Genomic DNA, 21138 nt, shown 5'->3' with positions numbered 1-21138 from the left:
ATTTCAGGATTCTTCAGGAGGTACCTGATTTCCAGCACAGTTCTGAGGTTTATCATTGGAGAGTGGTCATGTTTTTCATTCTGAGCCACCCCTATGGGACAGATTAGCTTGGCCACCAAGGGTTTCTGGGTTCCCTCTCAAGGGGCCCAAGAGTCCCCTGCCTTATAACTCTAGAGCCAGAGGATGTTTTCAGTGAAAAGCCAGGAGGAGTCTTTTAGTGAAAGGAAGCAATGTAATTATTCAATGTTAAGTGACAAAAAGCTGATTACAAATACAGAATATACAGACTGATACAACTTCATATGAATGGAATACTACAAAGACATCTACCAAAATGTTAACATTTTCATAGCTGATGTTTTACCTTGTGTCGGGTATGAGGCATGGGTTAAGCTCATCTTTCCACATATGGATAATTATCCCAACACTTTCCTGAAAAGACTCCTTTCCCCATCAACTTGTTTCTGCACTTTTGTCAATACTTTATTGGCCATATCAGTGCAGATCTATTTTTGGACTCTCTGTTCTAATCCATTGATCTATATTTATCTATCTTTAGCAAATACCACACTGGCTTAATTACTGTGGCTTTATAGTAATTCTTGAAATCAGGTGGTGTGAGTCCTCCATCTTTATTCTTCCCATCTACTTAGTTTTGGTACAATATTTCAGATATTAGGTATTTACAGACATTATGACATTTTCTCTTTATAGTTCATTATGCAGTGATATCACAAGCCACCATAATTCTTAAGAAAATTAATAGTAATTCCTTATTGTCCTCTAATTCTTTCCTCCTTTGATATTTCTAGGACACAATTACCTTTAAAAACTTTTTTATTGACGTATAGTTGATATACAATATTATATTGGTTTTAAGAATACAGCATAGTGATTCAACAGTTATATACATTATTAAGTCATCACCCCATTAGTGTAGTTACTGTCAACATAGAAAGATGTTACAGAATGATTTAATATATTCTCTATGCTGTACTTCCATCCCTGTGACTAATTTATATTATGATTGAGATTTTGTGCCACTCTATCCCCTTCACTTATTTCAGCCACCCACCCCAACCCCTCCCCATGGTAACCAGTCACTTCTCAATGTCTCTGTGTCTAGTGCTGTTTTGTTTTGTTTTGTTTTTAGATTCCACATATAAGTGAAATCATATGGTATTTGTCTTTCTCTGCCTGGCTTATTTCACTTAGCATAATTCCCTGTAGATCCATCCATGTTGTCACAAACGGCAGCATTTCTTTCTATGGCTAAATAATATTCCATTTATTCCATTGTGTTTATGTATCACCTTTCTTTATCCATTCTTCTACTGATGGACACTTCGGTTGCTCTAGGAAGCAATTACCTTTTAATTCTTGTTCCTCTCTCCCATTTAGATCCTTACCACCCTTCTAGAAGAAAATAATACAACTGGTCACCTGCCATCACCCACCACACCTCTTTCTTATCACTTCTTACCACATGCTGCTGCACTACAAAACCCTCCGCTAAGCACCTGCCCCACAAAGTACAGGAGAATGCAACTCTGACAATACATGCATTTTAATTCCACCATAACAAAATCATTGGGTCATCTTCTGTTTGGTGATATTTTGTTCCTACATGAAATTCAATGCATTAAAATTTTATAAATAAAATTCCAATTTTATCTCTGAATTGCTTCGTGGTCCTGAACCCATTCTCTCCTCATCCAACTAATCTTCTTAGAAGAATTATACTTTCTCTGAATCCTTGCATGAGATTAATAAACCATAAAAAATGTATGTGAAAGATATCAAGCAAATGACAAATGCCTCTTAATGTGACTGTGCTTTCAGAAACACTATCAATTAATCACAGTCTATTTCTGGTGTCACAGTAAGTCATATAAGGCAAGCACATAGAACTAGGTCCCTAAAAGGTCAAGAAAATCAATATTTCCAGAATAAGAGAATGATCAGAAGCATGCTGAATCATGGTGCAGTTAAAAAAAGGACCGAGGAAATTTCCTCAGTCTTGTTAATATTCTCAAGAGGTTTAAAGTAAAATGAGAAAAAGGAAATAAAGAGGAGAGAGAGGAAGGAAAACCCAACAGATGTGCATTAAGGAAGTTACTTTTTTGAAACGTGCAAGGTGCACCTCTGAGTGGCAGCCCATGTGGAAGACTGGCCACAACGTTCTAGGCACTACGCCTACGTGTAGGAGTTGATCATCAGTGGGAATGCCCCAAGGTGCTCCACTTCTTAAAACTCAGAAGGTAGAAAGTACAGGCAAAATTGTGTAAGCCTCCCACCCCAAGCCTAACTCAGACAAGAACTTGACTCAGGAATCATGTCCTGCAGTGATTATGATTTAACCCCAATTATAATAAGGGACACATGGGGAGTATTGACTCTGTCCCAGGCCTCTAAGCACAATACATCTAATAGTTCATTTAATCTTCACACACTGTTAAATAAGGACTCTATTCCCATTTTACAGATGAAGAAACTGATGTTCAGAATCTCGCCACATGGTAGCACTGAAGTCTGAAGTTAAGCAGTCGGGCCCTAAATGCAGAGCACACACAGTGATGCAGTGCACCATCTCCCTCAGCTTTCGGGCATCCTCTGTCCCAGGCGCTCAGCCCCTATGCAGACATGTGCATGCTGCATGGGCGTGCCCTGACATGCATGCGCAGGCAGCACACCTCAGCTGTTCAGGTCATGCTGACATTGATTTGATCAGTTACCATTGTCTCCCGCTGGCGGGCAGCATCCTCCCTTGGCAGGTGGCCACCAACTCTCATGCCTGCTGGGGACGGACAGATACATTGCCACCTGATTACTGGATTCTGTCTTGTCCCTTCCCAGGTGGCTGGCTCCTTCCTCGCTATCTAAGTCCTGCTTGCTTCGGGGACCCATTCTGACTGGGCTCCCCGAGCAGGTCTCCCTAGGACTGCTCACCCTGATCCAGGTGACCCACACTGAGCACACTGCAACTAGTTTCAAATAAAACTCAGGCTCTTAGGTTAAATTTGTTTTTCTTAAAGAACATTTTTATTTTTATATGTAAACATATATAGAAACACATCAGGTGCACCCATACTGTGTTATTATAAACAAATATTCCAGCCAGTGCCCGCACTGCAGAAAGGACAGAGGCTCCACGTGTGATGGGAAGAAGCAACCAGGGGACGCAAGCTCTGAGCAGGGGCCCTGGGGGGGCCGGGTGTGGGTCACTGTGCTCCCACCATGTGGGGCCAGCCCTGACTTCCAGGCGGGAGGCCTGACTGATCACAGAAGGTCTTATGCTCAGAAGATCCCCACACTTGGCTTGATGCTCTGCTGATGTCACCATCTTGATATTTTTTTAACAATATTTTTTGATAATTTTTGTACAAGGAATCCCTCACATTCATTGTGCACTGGGCCCAGAAAATTATGTATCTAGTCTTGGGTGGGCCTGTCTTCAGGGTAGAAGTGGCTCATTCTCCTGCCGTGTTGGCCCTTAGGGACCTATTCTCATGGTTTGACCTCCAAATGTTTCCAACTCCAGTCCTGACACAAACCAAAGCAGGACCTTCAGAGGGAGCGAGCCAGCCCTTCCATTTCCCTCTGCCTTGCCCCCAGGCCCCAGCAGCATCAGGTCCCAGAGGGGTTTCCACCTTACAAACGCTAGGGCTTCCATCATGGGCTGAGAATGGTCCTCTCCTCTGGGGGCTTTTAAATGCCCATGCACATCTCTTGCATTTTCATTGTGAAGTAGCATCTGTCTCATCTGCAGGTGAAGGCTGCAGGTGTTCAAGTAGAAACGGCCACTGTCGGGGCTGTTGTGGGCACATGGGGAGGCAATGACCTCTGATCTCAAGGTTCCTTTTGGTTACTTCTCTGTTGATAAAAGTAATCAAGAAGCCCATTGGTTAAGGTTTTCTTGTGCTTTGTTCACACAGTACCCTGAACAAAGGTCAGGGCTAAATCCTTCCCCTTTGGGCAGCACATTGGGAAACATCAGGACATTCCTTCACCTGCCTCTTGGCAGGCCATAGTTGTCAGGGGTACAGGTGATCATCAGCAAACCTGTCCAGGTGCCTGCATACGAGCCTCCCCCTGAAAATCTAAATCACTCTTCCTGTGTCCATGAAGGTCTAAAAACACAGTACTTATCGAAAGGAGCTTTGGGACACAGGGCATGGTGGGGGGCTTCCAGCCATTCTACACTCCCTGCTGAGCTAGACAATGGTTCTGAGGTTGCCTCAGTGAGGACAATGCCTGGAGCAGCATAGCCCCTAGGGAGCAATTCTCTGTCACACTGAGGCCCCCTCCATCATCACAAGTGAGGATTTAATGAAGTGGCCAGCAGGCGTGGAACCCTGCCCTTAGCATCGCCTTTCAGCCACACAGTCATCAAGTAAGTCACTCTTTCACCCACCAAGTCATAGATCACTTATTTTTCACCTCATTCACCCAACATTTATGGATATCTTGTATGTCTCAGACACTGTACTGGGCAGGGATGGCAAAAGAAATGCCACCTGTGGTCCTGCCCATATGCAGCTCACAGCCTGCTTGGAGAGACACACATAAAACAGCCAAATGAATTGAGGTTGGAGCTGTACAGTAACCTGGTCAGACTTGAGGAGGGAACCATCAGGGAAGGTGTCACTGAAGAAGTGTGACTGAAGAAGGCTGGCTTTTAAGTGTGTACAAGTTTGGACCAGGCAGAGGAAGGTTTTCTGGGCAATGGAAATAATGGGAGGCTTGCAAACAGACTAAACAGCTCACATTTGGGGGCCACTGAAAACCAGTCAGCCTCTCCACAGTGTGGCGACGTACCTGCAAGACCTCCCAACTTGATTCTGAAACTACTAGACAGTTGGTGTGTGTCCTTGAGCAGCCAGAACAATGTAACAAACCTAGTGCTGTATGGTTTTCGGACTACAGCAGTTTGCAGGGAGGATGGGCTAGAGGAGATGGGTTGGGGTCAGAGGTCACCTGGAGATAAAGGTGCAGGCCAGAAGGTGGCCATGGAGAGAAGCAATGAAACTTGGCTAAAGACTGGGTTAGGGAGCCTGGAAGCAGGAGCACACACAGTAAGTCTAAGGTTCCTAGCTTGGGCATTGCTTTGGATTGAATTGTGTTCCCCTCAAATTCATATGATGATTTTCTAGTGTCCAGTACCTCAGAATATGACCTTATTTGGGGATAGGGTCTTTACAGAAGACATCAAGTTAAAATGAACTCCTTAGGGTGGGCCGTAATCCAATATGACTGCTGTCCTAATAAAGGGAAATTTGGAGACAGGGAGAATCACACACACACACACACACACACGGAGAGCCTGGTGAAGATGCACACACACACACACACACACACACACACACACAGCCTGGTGAAGATGAACCAGGGAGGAGGTGCACCAAAAATCGTCAGCAAACCGCAAGGAGCCCTCAGAATGACCAGCCCTGCCAACACCTTATCTCAGACCTCTGGCACCCATTCTGTGAGAGAATAAATTTCTTCTGTTGTGTTTTTTTTTTAAAGCAGAAAAAAAAACTGTATTCTGAAATTCTGAAATAACAAGAATTCATAGACAGGCTTCAAAAGCTTGTTTTATCCTTCAAAAGAACACCTGCAAAGATATAGTCAAACCAATGTGAGCATCGACACTCATAAGAGGGGGACCCTTGTGTTAAATTTCATGGAAATACCTGAGTTGTTACCTATACCTACACTCAGGTTTCATTTCTACATCAAGTAAGAGAAGTCAATAAGTTGCTCAGAAAGAAACACTCAGATTTATAAGATTACAGTGATTTGGGAGTTAGGTAAAACTGTTTAAAAGGAATGTTTTGCAAATGAGTTGGCCAAACACACCAAAGAGGGTGCCTCAAATCTTTCCCCCTCTCACAGTCATCTGGCTCCCTCTAGAGGACCCCTTCGCCACACAAGAGTGATGGAGAACCTTTATGGTTTCACCCATGGTAGCTGACCTATCTTCCTCTCAACTTCCGCCCAGAACTGTGGGGAAAGGAAGCCCCAAATATGGTTTGTGGTTGAAATTCAGGAGAAACTCTTGGCTCAGACTTCATTCTCTTCAAAACATCCTTTTAACTGAATTGACATACAATAAATATTATATTGGTTTCAGATGTATAATATAGTAATTCAATTATATACATTATGAAATGCTTGCTTACAGTAAGTATAGGTACCATGTGTCACCATACAAAGTTATGACTATATTCCCTATGCTGTACTTCCATTCCCATGGCTTACTTATTTTATAACTGAAATTTTGTCCCTCTGCCTCCTTCACCTATTTCACCCTACCCGCAACCATCTCCTCTATTGCAACCACCAGTTTTTTCTCTGTGTCTATGAGTCTATTTCTGTTTTGTTTTGTTATGTTTTGTTTTTTTGATTCCACATATAACTGAAATAATTTGGTATTTCTCTTTCTCTGTCTGACTTATTTCACTTAGTGTAACACCTTCCAGGCCCATCCATGTGGTCGCAAATGGCAAGATTTCATTATTTTTTATGGCTGAGTAATGTTCCATTGTATATATGTACCACTTTTTTATTCATTCATCTGTTGACAGACACTTAGATTGTTTCTATATTTTGGTTATTTTAAATAATGCTGCAAAAATAAACATATCTTTTTGAGTTTGTGAGGGTTTTTCCTATGCGTAAATGCCTAGAAGTGGAGTTACTGAATTGTATCATATTTCTCATATTAGTTTTCTGTGGAACCGCCATACTGTTGTCAATAGTGGCTGCACCAGTTTATATTCCCACCAACATGTAGGAGGGTTCACTTTTCTCCACATCCTTGCCAATGCTGTTATCTCTTGTCTTTTTGATAATAGCCATTCTAACAGGTGTGAGGTGATATCTCATTGTGGTTTTGTCTTGCCTGTCCCTGATGATTAGTGATGGTAAGCATCTCTTCATTTATCTGTTGTCCATCTGCATGTCTTCTTTGGGAAAATATCTATTCAGGTCTTCTGCCCATTTTTAGTCAAATTATTTAGGTTTTTTGATGTTGAGTTGTATGAGTTCTTTATAGTTTTTGGATATTAGCCCCTTACCAGATATATCATTTACAAAGTATATTCTCCCACTCAGTAGGTTGCCTCTTCATTTTGCAGAAAGTTTCCTTTGTTGTGCATAACTTTTTAGTTTGATGTAGTGCTACTTGTTTATTTTGTTTTTGTTTTGCTTGCCTAGGGAGACATATACAGAAAAAAATTGCTAAGGCCAATGTCCAAGAGTTTATTGCCTATGCTTCCTTTTAGGTGTTTTATGGTTTCAGGCCCTCCATTTAGGTCTTTAATCCATTTCAACTTCATTTTTGTGTATGGTGTATAGAACAAGATAGAGAACCCAGAAATAAACCTGGGCTTATACAGTCAACTAATCTATGACAAAGGAGGCAAGAATATACAATGGGGAAAAGACAGTCTCTTCAATAAATGGTGTTGGGAAAACTGGTCAGCTACATGCAAAAGAATGAAAATGTCACCTCCTTTGTGAAGCCTTTCTAGATCTCCTCAAGTGGTTTATCACTTGCTCATGTGTGTTGATGCATTATGGCATAAAATATGTAATAGTTCATGCATGCCTGTCTTTCCCTCTTAACCATAACGTGCTTGAGTATGTATTTCTTTCTTTGTTCATTTTGTCTTCTTGGCACCTAGCCACAGGGCCAGACACATAGTAACTAAGTGTTTAATAAATAAATGCTTATTGACTTAATAAATGAAATGTTAGCTGATTCGTTCAGTCTCCTGCCTACCACATATTAAGGATTGATGCTTCCAAGGCTAATATCCTGTGATCAGTGAACTTGCTTCTGATCTGTAATAATGAAGGTATTGGGAGATAATAAGCCTTTTGTAATAGAGATAGTTAAAGAGATTTAAGGCATTAAGTTTCCTGGAAAAAATAAAATTTTAACTGGATGGCCAAACTTTTAACTTTCATGGTGAAATAAAAGTGTCCTTTTTCACAGATGAGCACAGGGCCCCACAGACAGAGAAGTTTTGATGAATGACTGAGGAAGCCCAGAGGGTCCCAGGGCTGCCAGAGGCAATGGGAAGAGTCTGGGGGCAAGGAGGCTCTCACTGAGTAGGTCTGATGGACTGAAAAGTTTCAGGCCCTCCACAGGAAATGACAAATGTGTGCTAAATGGAAATGATGCAGTATATGCTATGTGAGAAGCAGAGTATAAGGGACTTCAGGCCCCAGCAGCAGGTGGCTGGCTCAGAATCACACAGGGCGTCAGAGCTCCAGTCTTTGAATCATGCCCTCAGACTCAGCAGCACCAACGTGAGATCCTTCTTCCTGCTGCAATGACCAGCCCTTTGAATGTGTCCAGAAGTTCTGTCTGAAGCTTGAGGCCATAGGTCAGAGGGCAGCAGCTCTATCAGCAGCCACTAGGCAGGCAAATTGGTAAGAGTCAGCAGAAACCAAGGTGGCTGACCTGCAGGGCTCTCAGACTGCGGGACCAGATCAAGATGGATATTTTTGGATTGGCTATGACTATTGGGTCTAGGATTTGGGTTCAGGTCCAAGCAGTGTTCATAAGTGAGCCGGGTATGAGTCCCAGCTCTTCCACTTACTAGCTGGCTGATGTCAACAGCAATGGACTCTTGCTCACATTGCTTTTCTCTCCTTTGAAATGTAGCAGCTTAGTGGCTCTGGCCTCTGGCCTTCAGTATGACTGCTTGTTCTTATTCAAGCACTGCTGCTCAGCAGCAGGTTGACTGTGGACAGGCCAGTCACCATTTTGTTGGTGGATCTTCTCAAATGTAAAATGGGATGACAGTTATGTGCTCACAGAATCCGTGGGATGGTGAAGAGCAAGTTAATACAGGAGCCTACACATAGTAACTCAATAAATGTTAGCCATTTCTCGCAATTATTATTGGCCTTACTTTGGGGTTAATGATGCACAGAGTTGTGCCTAAGGTCCACTGTATGTGAAAGCCCTTTGTAACCTAGAAAGTGGAGGGTATGGGCACTGAAATGTGATAAATTTGGAAAATCACCTAGAAGAGGGCCTGGCACCAATCACGGTGTTTTTAACTGTTAGTGAGCAATAGGAGATATGATTGCAAAGTGCCAGTCTAGCCTTCAAACCACCTATTTGGGTTTGATTCATTCTCAGAACTTGCTCCTTATACACCTCTGCTCCTTCAATCCATCAGTCAATGAATGTTCATTGAAGCTGACCCTGTGCTGTGCTTTCTTCGGTGCTGGGAAAACAGTGGCAAAAAGGGCAGACATAATTCTTATCCCCTAATATCTATAGTCTGGTGGGAAAGAGAAATATTAAATAAATAATTACAAATTGGTTTTGCAATAATGTTAAAGTCTGAGATTGGATTTCAGCCTACTTATAAGCTAAGTCAGCCTGTTCCTGTGTCGTGAATGCAGGCAGAAGACATGAGAAAACTAGGTCAGAGACACTGGACTACCACCCACAGGCACATTCACCAGCCAGTGCTCCTCAGCCCAGTCCCCACTCAGGTGATGCCGTGGACTCAGAGGGACGCTCGGCATCACAGCTGAGGAACACAGAGCTTAAGTAATCCACTGCCTTTATAATAAGCAATAAGCAAGTCTATTCTTTGACTGGGGAGCAATATTACCTCATCTCTCAAGGTTGACAGCTGCACCAACCCAGACCAACAGGGCTGGAATTCCCAAAAAGATATGTAAGGAGTCAAAAGGCCCAAAGTGGACAATCTCTTCCAATAAAGACAAAAAAGATAAAAGACACAGTCCTATCACTTTAATGCGTTATTTTCCTTTTTTGGTTTTATCCTTACAGAATCTATCTTTGTACCTAAATATTTTTCGGAGTTATAACCATGGTATATATGCTACTGAATGTTGTGCTGTATTCATTTAACTTTATGTCACAAACAGTTCCCATGTTTCTGCAGTTTCCATAATTATCCTTCACACTTCACTGTGTTATTAGACCAAAGTGGTTGGGCATTTATGTTGTTTCCATTTTTGTTCTTGGCTTGTCTTTTTAAAAAACCAAGGTTAAGCCCTCAGCACAGTAAGGAAAACACTTGGGATATGGGCAGAGAAGACTCCAAGGCTGTGTTTTCTTTCTAGATCTTCACTTGCCCTTCTTCTGCCTCCCATTTTGCCACCACATTTGGCATCTTCATCCCAAGCAGACAAGAACATCCAGAGCTGTCAGATTCTTCCTGCTCAAAGAAAGTACCTGGGTCACAGAATCCCATTGTAGCAGTAAGTTTAAATGTTGTCCTACATCTATGTAGAGGGCTTCATTCCAGAAGAAAATGCCAAGGGCAGGCAATAATAAAGCCAAAGAAGAAATCCATTAACATTGTGCTTAGAGACCTAGGTAGGAGGCTTTAGGGACATAGGAGCTGCCCCTGGGTGCTAAGTGATATGTCCATGCCATGGTGGCCCTGGGGTTTGTTGAGATCTTGCAGTGAGATTCTTCATCAATTTATCCATCTAAAATCTACAATTCCTACCAACACATCTGTATATTGTTCTCTCTTAAATAATTGTTTTATTAAGAGTGATATTGTTTCAGTGTTCCAGCATATCCAGTGTATTCTGAAATTAGGAATTTGAACAGGGTTTAACAAAGGGGTGTATTTATAAAAGTGTGGACAGGGAATAAGGAAACCACAAAATAAAGTGAAGTTTACTCCTGCCCTTGTGAGAGGATCTTACCACTCCTAAGCATACTGAGAGCCCAGAACCTAGAAAAGGCCACGCAGAGGAGTGTGGGCTGGGATGTGGCTGCCCCCAGTAGAGCTGGGCCTGAAGGAAGGCTGCCCTCCTCCCTGGGCCCATGTGTGGTTCACTCTGACTGGCCCCCTGGGTCACCAGGCAGGTGGAGAATAGGTCTAGAGGGGCAAAAGGAAGAACTCTGGGACAAATTCTTAAGACAATTGTAAGTTTCTCAAAGGGCACAGACCATTTTCTAAGTCCCTAGCTTGGTAGAGTTAGACAAGAATATAGAAATATTTCTCATCTGTAAATGGGGAGCATAATAGTATGACAGTAATGAGGCCGCAGCCACTGCAGGAGGGCCAGCCTGAAAAACAGTATACTAGAAGAGGTTTACACTGATGAACAGGGTTCAAAGGTGTGTGGGTGATTAGGGGCCACTCTCCCTAATTCCTTCCTAGGGGCAGAGCCTTCATTCTAGCAGCTGCCACCTCAGGAGAGCCGCCTCGGGAAGGTAGCAGGGGGTATAGGAAGCAGCCCGCCCTAGCCAGTCTGCCCCAGGTACCTTTCACCAGTTCCTTTTAGTTTGCTGTTCTTGGCAACACCTTTGTCTCCACTCTGTTGTAATTGCCCAAGAGGAGGCCCCTACTACCCCAAAATTCGCTCAGCACCTGTGTGGGTAAACTTGCAACATTTCCAGAATATCTCGCCTGGCCTTTAGTACATCTGCATATCAATAAGGCATCCAGAGGTGGAAAGAAGTATGGCTTTAGTGCACTTGCATCATTCCTCAGGGGTGGAGAGAAGTTCCTCTCCATATCAATGGGTAATTACCTGGGTGAGGAGGGCTTATCTGTACCCAAGGGGTGCGGAGAGGGCCGGTTTTGCTTCTCCTGAAGCACGAGAGAGAGAAGGCCCCAGACTGCAGTTTGTAAGCAATAAACGGGTTTTAAACTTTATTTCTCCCTTTGACTGATTTCAGTTTTCAGAGGTATTCTGCCCCAGGATTTCCTTTCTCTGGACTTACAACCTGTTTGCCCAACCCACTCTCCGTCTGGGGGCCTCCTGGGGAGGAACAGAAACAAACAAAGGGCACCTTCTCCCTCGTGGAGCACCACTGCCCCCTCCCACTTGCTGCTCTTCTTTAACTGATCCTTCAGACTCCTGTGCTGAGCGTCTGGGCTGCAGGCAGCCCCCTCTGGAGGCAGAGAGTTGGGTCTCCAAAGAAAGCCTGGTGGTTGATGAGCAAGGCTGGTTCCTCCTGTCCTGTAGGTGCCTGAAGTCCGGGGAAAGGAAATCTTGGGGCAAAATACCTCTAAAAATTGAACTCAGCCAAAAGGGGAAATGAAGTTTAAAATCTGTTTATTGCCTACAAACTGCAGTCTGGGGCCTTCTCTTTCCTGCTCCAGCAGAAGCAAAACCGGCCCTCCCCTCACCTCTCAGGTATAGATCAGCCCTCCAGTTACCCAGGTAGTCATACATTGATATGAAGATGAACTTCTCTTCACCCCTGAGGAATGATGCAAATGCACTAAAGCCATACTTCTTTCCACCTCTGAATACCTATTGATATGCAGATGTACTAAAGCCAGGTGAGATATTCTGGAAATACCACAATTTTACTCACAGTGCCCCAGTCCTGTGCCTGTGCATCTAGGAACGTAGAAGCAGGAGTGTGGGTAGGAAGGAGTTGGTAAGGCCTGAGGTGGGAGGGAGAGAAGGAACCAGAGCTCTAAGTTAATGGATTGACCCACATCATGTTTGCTTTATGCATGTTTCTAGAATCAGGAGGCTGAGATATACAGGATTGTAATTTTCTCTAAATCCAATTTCAGTGGTGCCAGTGACAACAGGCATATAGGGGTGGGGAGAAACAAGGACTCTTAAGTCACCATCATCCAGAAGTAAGGCCAAGGCCCCTTGTTGGTGCCATGCAGCCTTGGGCTGGTGCTTTCTGACCCTTGTAAATGGATGCAGTTTTAGACATCCTCTCTCCAGCCCTCCAGCAAGGCCATTTGTCCATTCAGTGAAGCAAACCTTGTTACTTGCCAAGCTTTTTAAAAATGGCCCTTTAAAAAAAAACAAAAACATTACGAAGGTGTGATTGATACACAAAAAGCTGTACATATTTCATGTGTACAGCCTGATGAGTTGTAAATCTACATCCATGACCATCACCACAGTCTATGCCATAATGTATCCATCACTCCAAGTTTCCTCTCCACTCTCCTTTTTATTACCGCTGAGGAAATGTTACCTGATATTTAGCTGAATAATCAAAAACTGTCTAATGTAATGTTCACATCCAAATAAACTTCTCTATGTCGTTAAGTGGATTAAGAAAATTACAAGCATCAGATATCTTGAACTTAGCCTTGAAAGTTAAAATGAGACTTGATGTCAATAGCAGGGGCCTCTGAGGAAGCTATTGCTTTTGAGATTGTTAAGTACTTAATAACCGTTAGCCTTCACTTAGAAAGACAAGAGAGATTTAGCAAACACGTACATATCTTGGTACTAAGTATTTTAAATTGAATCTATACTTATTTTGTATGTTTTCATTTTTTAAAATGTGTTTATAAGTCTGTTTGGTTAGGACAGAAATTTCTAGGTAATATTGAAAGGTTTGGGTTTTCTTATTGTGTCCACCTCAAGACATGGATGTTTATCATAGGAAATGGTATTTGTTAGATTGCTTGTGGTAGAAAATTATGATGTGCAGGTCAAGCTGTAATCTGTTTGCCACAGAGGTTTGGTCTAATTCCCTAATCATGTAATGACTTGCCTGCTGATTATCACCTTGCTGATCTCTAATGTGTTAGCTTAAATACCAAAAGACTATATTGACCATTTGTAAGTCTGGGGAAGGGAAATCCCAGGGCAAAATACCCCTAAAAACCAAAATCAGTTAAATGGAGAAATAAAGTTTAAAACCCGTTTATTGCTCACAAACTGCAGTCCCAGGCCGTCTTCTCTGCTCAAGCAGCCACAACATCCCCCTTCCCTTTCACCTCTCAGGTACAGATAAGCCCTCTGTTACCCAGGTAATCACCCACTGATACGGAGATGAACTTCTCCACCCCTGAGGAAAGATGCAAATGCACTAAAGCCATACTTCTTTCCACCTCTGAATGCCTATTGATATGCAGATATACTAAAGCCAGGCGAGATATTCTGGAAATGTTACAGCCTCAACACCCGAAGAGCAAATAACCCGATTAAAAAATGGGCAGAGGATATGCAGAGACAATTCTCCAAAGAAGAAATTCAGATGGCCAACAGGCACATGGGAAGATGCTCCACATCACTAATCATCAGGAGCATGCAAATCCAAACCACAATGAGATACCACCTGACCCTTGTACACTGTGGGTGGGAATGTAAATTGGTGTAGCCACTAAGGAAAACAATATGGAAGTCCCTAAAAAACTTAAAAAAAGAAAATCCAAAATACCAATTCAAAGAGATATGCACCCCCATGTTCACTGCAGCATTATTCACAATAGCCAAGATAAGGAAGCCACCTAATTATCCATCAGTAGATAATTGGATAAAGAAGATAAATTTACACAAAGGAGGATTACTCACCAATAGAAACGAATGGAACCTTGCCATTTGTGACAACATGGGTGGACCTGAAGGGTAATATGGTAAGTGAAATAAATCAGACACAGACAAATACCATATTTCACTTGTATGTGGAAACTAAAAAAACAATACAAAGTAAAACAAAACAGACTCATAGATAAGGAACAAACTGTTGATTACCAGTGCAGGGAGCAGTGGGTAGTAGGTGAAACAGGTGACAGGGATTAAGAGGTAACTATAGTGTGAAGGTAACTTTTATATGCACTGGGAAACCAAAAAATCCATTTCACTTTCTTGCTTGAGATGCTTTATTGTGGTGTGGAACTGAACCGGCATTGTCTCTGAGATATGAGTGTCATTGGATACTGCATGCCAATTATACTAAAAAACAGAAAATAAACCTTGGGAGGAGCTTTTCTGGGTTGTGGGGCTTAGGATCTCTCAGCAAGTTGCAGTCCAGATGTTGTCTTGGGCTCCAGTTATCTGAACGAACGCTTGACTTGGGCTGAAGGATCCACTTCTAAAATGCCACAATCACATGGCTTCCAAGTTGGTGCAGTTCTTGGTTGTCCGTAGTTGGTTTTACTGAGAGCCAAGTGATCCAAGAGAACAAGGTAGAGGCAACAGCATATTTTATAACCTAGTCTGGGAATTTACCTGCCATCACTCTGCCATATTATGCTGGTCATCCGGGCTAACCGTGACACAGTGTGGAAAAGGATTACACCAGGGCATGAATACCAGAAGGTGAGAATCATTTGGGACCATTTTGGAAACTGGCTTCTACCCATGAGTCTGCATATGACACGTATGACAAGTCATTGCAGTGAAAAGGAGCTGCAGGCAACTCAAGTTTGCATTCCTAGAGAAATCTGGATGTTACTTACTTGTGATATATCCCTGTGATGGAGTACCTTGCAGCATCAAAGTCATTAACTAGATTTATATATTTTATTCAACTTGAAACAAAAACAGAATGAGGTTTATAGTATAATGCAACTGATAAGTCTAAAAACATTGCATGTACATATATTCTTCACACTATTTTTTTTTTAATTTTAAGGTTATTGATATACTCATAAAGGTTTCAAATGAAAACACAATGTGGTTACTACAGTCACTCATATCAAGTCCCCACCCATACCCCAATGCAGTCACTGTCCATTAGGGTAGTAAGACGCCACAGATTCACTATATGCCTTCTGTGCTACACTATTTTCCCCGTGACCCCCCATACCATGTGTACTAAACATAATACCCCCTCTATCCCCCTTCTCCCTCTCTCCCCCCACCCCTCCCCCCTCTGGTAACCACTAGTTCCTTCTTGGAGTCTGCTGGTCTTTTGTTCCTTCAGTTTTGTTTCGTTGTTATACTCCACAAATGAGGGAAATGATTTGGCACTGACACTACATTTTTTTTTTTTTTGAGAGGGCATCTCTCATTTATTGATCAAATGGTTGTTAACAATAAAATTCTGTATAGGGGACTCAATGCACAATCATTAATCAAACCCAAGCCTAATTCTCAACAGTCTCCAATCTTCTGAAGCATAATGAACAAGTTCTTACATGGTGAACAAGTTCTTACATAGTGAATAAGTTCTTACATGGTGAACAGTGTGCAAGGGCACTCATATCACAGAAACTTTCAGTTTTGATCACGCATCATGAACTATAAACAATCAAGTCAGATATGATTATTCGTTTGATTTTTATACTTGATTTATATGTGAATCCCACATTTCTCCCTTATTCTTTTTTTAATAAAATGCTGAAGTGGTAGGTAGATGCAAGATAAAGGTAGAAAAGATAGTTTAGTGCTGTAAGAGGGCAAATGTAGATGATCAGGTCTGTGCCTATAGACTAAGTATTAATCCAAGCTAGACAAGGGCAACAAAACATCCACAGATGCAGATTTCTCTCAAAATGGGGGGTGAGGTTCTAAGCCTCACCTCTGTTGATCCCCAATTTCTCACCTGATGGCCCCCCTGTGACTGTGCCTGTCTTAGGTTGTTCCTCCCTTGAGGAATCTTACCTGTCTCTGGCTAACCAGTCATCTTCCGGGGCCATACAGGGAAATGTAAAGTTGGTAAGTGAGAGAGAAGCAATATTCTTTGAAAAGGTTAGCTTTTTACTTCTTTACAGATTTATGCCCTGTGGCTTCTATGCCCAGCATTTGACACTACCTATTTTTAAAGATACATGTTGCTAAATAAATATATAAAAGGTTGACTGGAAAGACATTAAGGCTATCTATATATGGGGGAAGGAAACTGAAGAGCTCAAGGAAATTAGAGGAATTACCTCAATTTTATATAGTTGAAGTTTAAAAAAAAAATGTTTTTTAAGACAGATGCACCCCTATGTTTATTGCAGCACTATTTACAATAGCCAAGAAATGGAAGCAACCTAAATGTCCATCAGTAGATGAATGGATAAAGATGATGTGGTACATATACACAATGGAGTATTATTCAGCCATAAGAAGAAAACAAATCCTACCATTTGCAACAACATGGATGGAGCTAGAGGGTATTATGCTCAGTGAAATAAGCCAGGCAGAGGAAGACAAGAACCAGATGATTTCACTCATATGTGGAGTATAAGAACAAAGAAAAACTGAAGGAACAAAACAACAGCAAGAGAATCACAGAACCCACGAACAGTCTAACAGAAACCAAAGGGAAAGGGACTGGGGAGGATGGGTGGGGAAACAGAAAGGGGGCCTTACAATTAGCATGTGTAGTGGGGGGGGCTAGGGGAGGGCTGTACAACAGAGAAGACAAGTAGTGATTTTACAGCATCTTACTATGCTGATGGACAGTGACTGTGAAGGGGTGTGTGTGTGGGGACTTGGTGAAGGGGGAGCCTAGTGAACATAATGTTCTTCATGTAACTGTAGATAAGTGAAACCAAAAAAAAAAGTCTTTTTTTAAAGGTAGAGTTATAAAACGGCCCAAGCAAGCCTAAGAGATCTTATTGAAGTGAAATTCCTAGTAGATAAGGCTCTACTAGTTTCCCTGTGTTGTATGACAGTCATATTTCTCTGGAAGGAAAATTTTGATTCTCTTAGAATACCTCCCTTAACTTCTAGTTGTAATTAAATTATTTTAACAACACAAACTTCTTTCATTTCTTAAATGGAAATACTTAAGATATAAATAACGTTGAAAGAAGCCCACAAATAAAACTTACAATAAGGAGTAAATGATTGATATCAGATTTCCTTGTTGAGGATGTGTTTAATGAGAGGCTAAATTAATAGGATTTTAAATTTTTTGAAAAGGTATTGGGGGTGGAAGAAATGGAAAAAAGGAGCACAGAGGGGGTGCATAAGGTACCAAAGGCAGATTAGATTCCCTCATTTTAAAATTAGTGCTTTTAACAAATTTCATTTTGAGGTTGAAACAAGGAAAAGAGATCACTGTGCATTTATGATGACTTAATTCTTCTGAGTTCAAGATATCCCCATACCCATGGATAAATTTCACTTGATTTTCACTATGGTTAACAACTAAATAAACATTACTTTATTCTCTACATATTATTTCAAATTGATGATACCCTGGGTTTAACAGTAGAGCACTCATTGGTTATCATTCATTGATTACCACTTGAATGGCAATCGAAATATAAACTTGAGGGTAGGCCCGGGTTCTATAATCTGCAGAGCAATCAGGACTGAAATGATGGTGGTTACGGTGAAGGCCTCGTGCATCCGAATGAAAGTATGCTGTGGATACCTGTAACTGGGTGGCAGCAGAGGCTTAGGAGGACTTTGGTTATTTGAGGAGCACCGTGCCAGGGGCTTGAGGATACACTCAACCTAGGGCACCTCGAGTGCAAGTCAGTCACAGAACAAATGATACCCACAGGTACAGTGACAATGATTACTGGGCCAACTGCCATTTTCATACCATGCCCACTACTTCCTGCCCAGCTGCTCCTGCTGAGTATGTACCACCAGTGATGAAAACACCAGCCCAAAGTAGCCAATGTGCACACCAAGCTTTCCTTTTTTCAGGGATGTTGTATTTGTTTAAAAGAAAATGATCATTCTTGAAAGACTGTTCCGTGTGTGTGTTTAACCACTTTATTTCTTGTTGATGAGACCCCCAGATACCACACGTTATTATAAAGCTGCTTACGCATTTTTAATAACAACGTGTCTTCCATCCCTGAGGCGGAAACGCAGACGACTCCGTGTGCTGCGCTCCGGCAGTTCTACAAAAGGCCGTGCGTCTTCATGACTGTCCATTTCAGTAAGGGTACTAGAGAAAGTAATGTTTGAAATCAATATCCATGCTTTAGTTATCTACCTTTAGTAAAAGTTTAGCTTTCATTCTCTTCCAAGTAAAGACAATGCAAATTAATTCATAAAAACACATGAAAGAATACATTTACTTATAGTACACAGTTGACATTACATAGGAAAATTCCTATTTACACAAACGGTCATAAAGTCACTTTTAGTATGGTGGAAGGTTTCTAAACAAATACAATGGTATGTTATGAATATATAGGACAGGGGAACAAAAATTATACCTGGAAGGAGTCAGGTCGGAGTGGTCTTGCTTCATTTTCTTTACAGAATTAAAGCTTTCCTGGTTTGGTAAGTTACTGAAGGTGTTTTCCTCTATTTTTCTTTTTTTCATGTCTTTATTGAGACGAGTTTGCATTTTAGTAGGGCTTGTACTAGAGAAAATAATGTTTGAAATCAATATCCATGCTTTAGAGTTATCTACCTTTAGTAAAAGTTTAGCTTTCATTCTCTTCCAAGTAAAGACAATGCAAATTAATTCATAAAAAAAGATGAAAGGATATGTTTACTTATAGTACAGAGTTTACATTACATAGGAAAGTTCCTATTTACACAGTCAAAAAGTCACCTTTAATATGGTGGACGGTCTTTAAACAAATACAATGGGGTGTTATGAATATATAGGACAGGGGAACAGAAATAATACCTGCCAAGAGTCAGGTCAGAGTTGTCCTGTTTCAGTTTCTTTCCACGAGTACAGCTTTCTTGTTTTACTCCAGTACTGCAGGTGTTTTCCTCTATTTTCCTTTTTCTGTCTTTGCGGCCCCTTTTCAGTGAACTTGCCTTTAATTAAAAAAATAATATATGAGGTATAAGAAAATAACTGTCTATAGACCTTCTATTATTTTAAATGATGAAACTCTGACAGAATAAACAAAAAGAATACTCTTTCTCACCCAAAAAGTTGATAGTTTTATTATTTTCAAGAGAGATCTATGAATTTGATCTCCGATAATACTAGGCTAAAATCTAATGATGCATGAAAACTCTAAAGAATTTTAAAAACTCGAATATGTTGATCTCATGGCACCATGTTTGGTGCTACAGAACTTAGCAGTTTTCCTTTAGACTTTGAACGAATCAAAGATACTATTCTTTTGAATGAACTGAATGTCACTAATGGAATGAATTTAAAGACTATCCTTTAGAGCACAATATAATTAAGAATAAAAGGTGAATATACATAGAAATATAGAGATTACTAATAAGAAAGTTGAGGAGGTTATTAAAAAGGTAGCCGAAACATGAAAGAAGGCTCATGAAGTGTCAAACAGGAAAAAAAGTCTTTTATAAATGGTCAAATCTTCCGGAAACTGTTATTTTTTTGAAAAAAGCATTTGCTGTTAAGAAGAGAGTTCCAGAAACTTGTGGTTCCCAGGTGTGAACAAAGCAGTGTTATTAAAGATGAGGAGAAAAAAAAAAAGATGTGTTTTTGGGGAAAACAATAAAGAAATAGCATAAAATAGATCATATTTGGAATTAAAGTGTATGAATGCCAGCTATGCTCTGTCAGTAATTAGCTATAGAACTTTGTAAAAAAATATCTGTGAGGCTCTGTTTGCTTATCTGTAGAAGAAGATAAGTCACACAGTTGGTAAGGTCATTCTAGCTCTGAAAGTATATGGAAAAAAACAAACGAACCCCAATGTGGCCCTTATGCAATCTAACAATTTGTAGACAGCACATCAAGGTAACAATGAGAACCCACCCTCCTCCCAACATCCCCCAACTCAGAAATTGGGAAATAAGCATCTATTTTGTGAATTAAAGTTACAATGAATATAATAGATCAAAGAAGAGAAATATGCAAGGTCACTGGTAATATATGGTTTGTGTTTTGATTCTCTACAATAGCGTTTATCCTCTTTTAGGAAATTATTTACTCCTTACTCAGACTGTTAAGAAATCTTGAAAAAAAAATCTTAGAATGTGGAGTTAGATATTCAGTCTAGCCCTAATTATATGTTGCCTATATTCTTGAACTGAACTTGGCGGAAAACATTTCTTTAGAGTATTTCGTATCAATTTCCTCGAGGATTTCATGATTCTTTTAGCAACATTTTTTAAAAACTGCTTTTAAGCAATTACAATTATTTGGTTCTCTATTGGGATGTTAAACGCATAATTAAGGAGTTGTTTTAATGGATTAAAATAAGGCAAACTATAAATCTAACACCTTTCCCATATCATATCAAAGAATCACTACCTCTTGTCACTGATTGAAATAATTAAAATGTTTTACTAAGTCTCTTCTCCATTTAGTTTATTAATTTTTACTCAATAAAATCGGATGGAGTTTTCATATTATACTGAGCTTTTAGAACCCCCAAATCATAAAACAAAAGAGAAAGGAGAATGCTGAATATATAATGAGGAAAAAGTCCATTTAATTAAGATTAAGTTAGACTGAATAGTTGTCTTACATAAAAAGAACATTTCATGAATAATGGGCTAAAGCTTCTAGTTCCTATTTGAACTAAGATGTTACTTGAGATCATTTTCTAACAATAC

At 40.8% G+C, this 21138-nt stretch overlaps 2 protein-coding genes across 6 annotated transcripts in view; one reads left to right on the top strand and one right to left on the bottom strand.

Moving 5' to 3' along the window:
• The window catches only part of LOC130681196 (enoyl-CoA delta isomerase 2-like), a 44381-nt gene extending 42708 nt beyond the window's left edge, over positions 1-1673 (top strand). For both annotated transcript variants that reach the window (XM_057493682.1, XM_057493681.1), the window contains one exon: positions 1402-1673. In XM_057493682.1, coding sequence (XP_057349665.1) covers positions 1402-1554 — 153 coding nt within the window. In that variant the 3' untranslated portion in view covers positions 1555-1673. The remainder of the gene's footprint in view (positions 1-1401) is intronic.
• Positions 1674-15705: 14032 nt separating this feature from the next.
• The window catches only part of LOC130681192 (bromodomain adjacent to zinc finger domain protein 2B-like), a 112013-nt gene continuing 106580 nt past the window's right edge, over positions 15706-21138 (bottom strand). For all 4 annotated transcript variants that reach the window (XM_057493673.1, XM_057493672.1, XM_057493670.1 and 1 more), the window contains 3 exons: positions 19274-19410; positions 18852-19001; positions 15706-18577 (listed from right to left, as the gene is read on the bottom strand). In XM_057493673.1, coding sequence (XP_057349656.1) covers positions 18451-18577; positions 18852-19001; positions 19274-19410 — 414 coding nt within the window. In that variant the 3' untranslated portion in view covers positions 15706-18450. The remainder of the gene's footprint in view (positions 18578-18851; positions 19002-19273; positions 19411-21138) is intronic.

This window comes from Manis pentadactyla, chromosome 16 (assembly GCF_030020395.1).
Source record: "Manis pentadactyla isolate mManPen7 chromosome 16, mManPen7.hap1, whole genome shotgun sequence".
NCBI lineage: Eukaryota > Metazoa > Chordata > Mammalia > Pholidota > Manidae > Manis > Manis pentadactyla.
The sequence above is the reverse complement of the archived record's forward strand: the minus strand, read 5'-3'. Positions and strand labels throughout refer to the sequence as shown.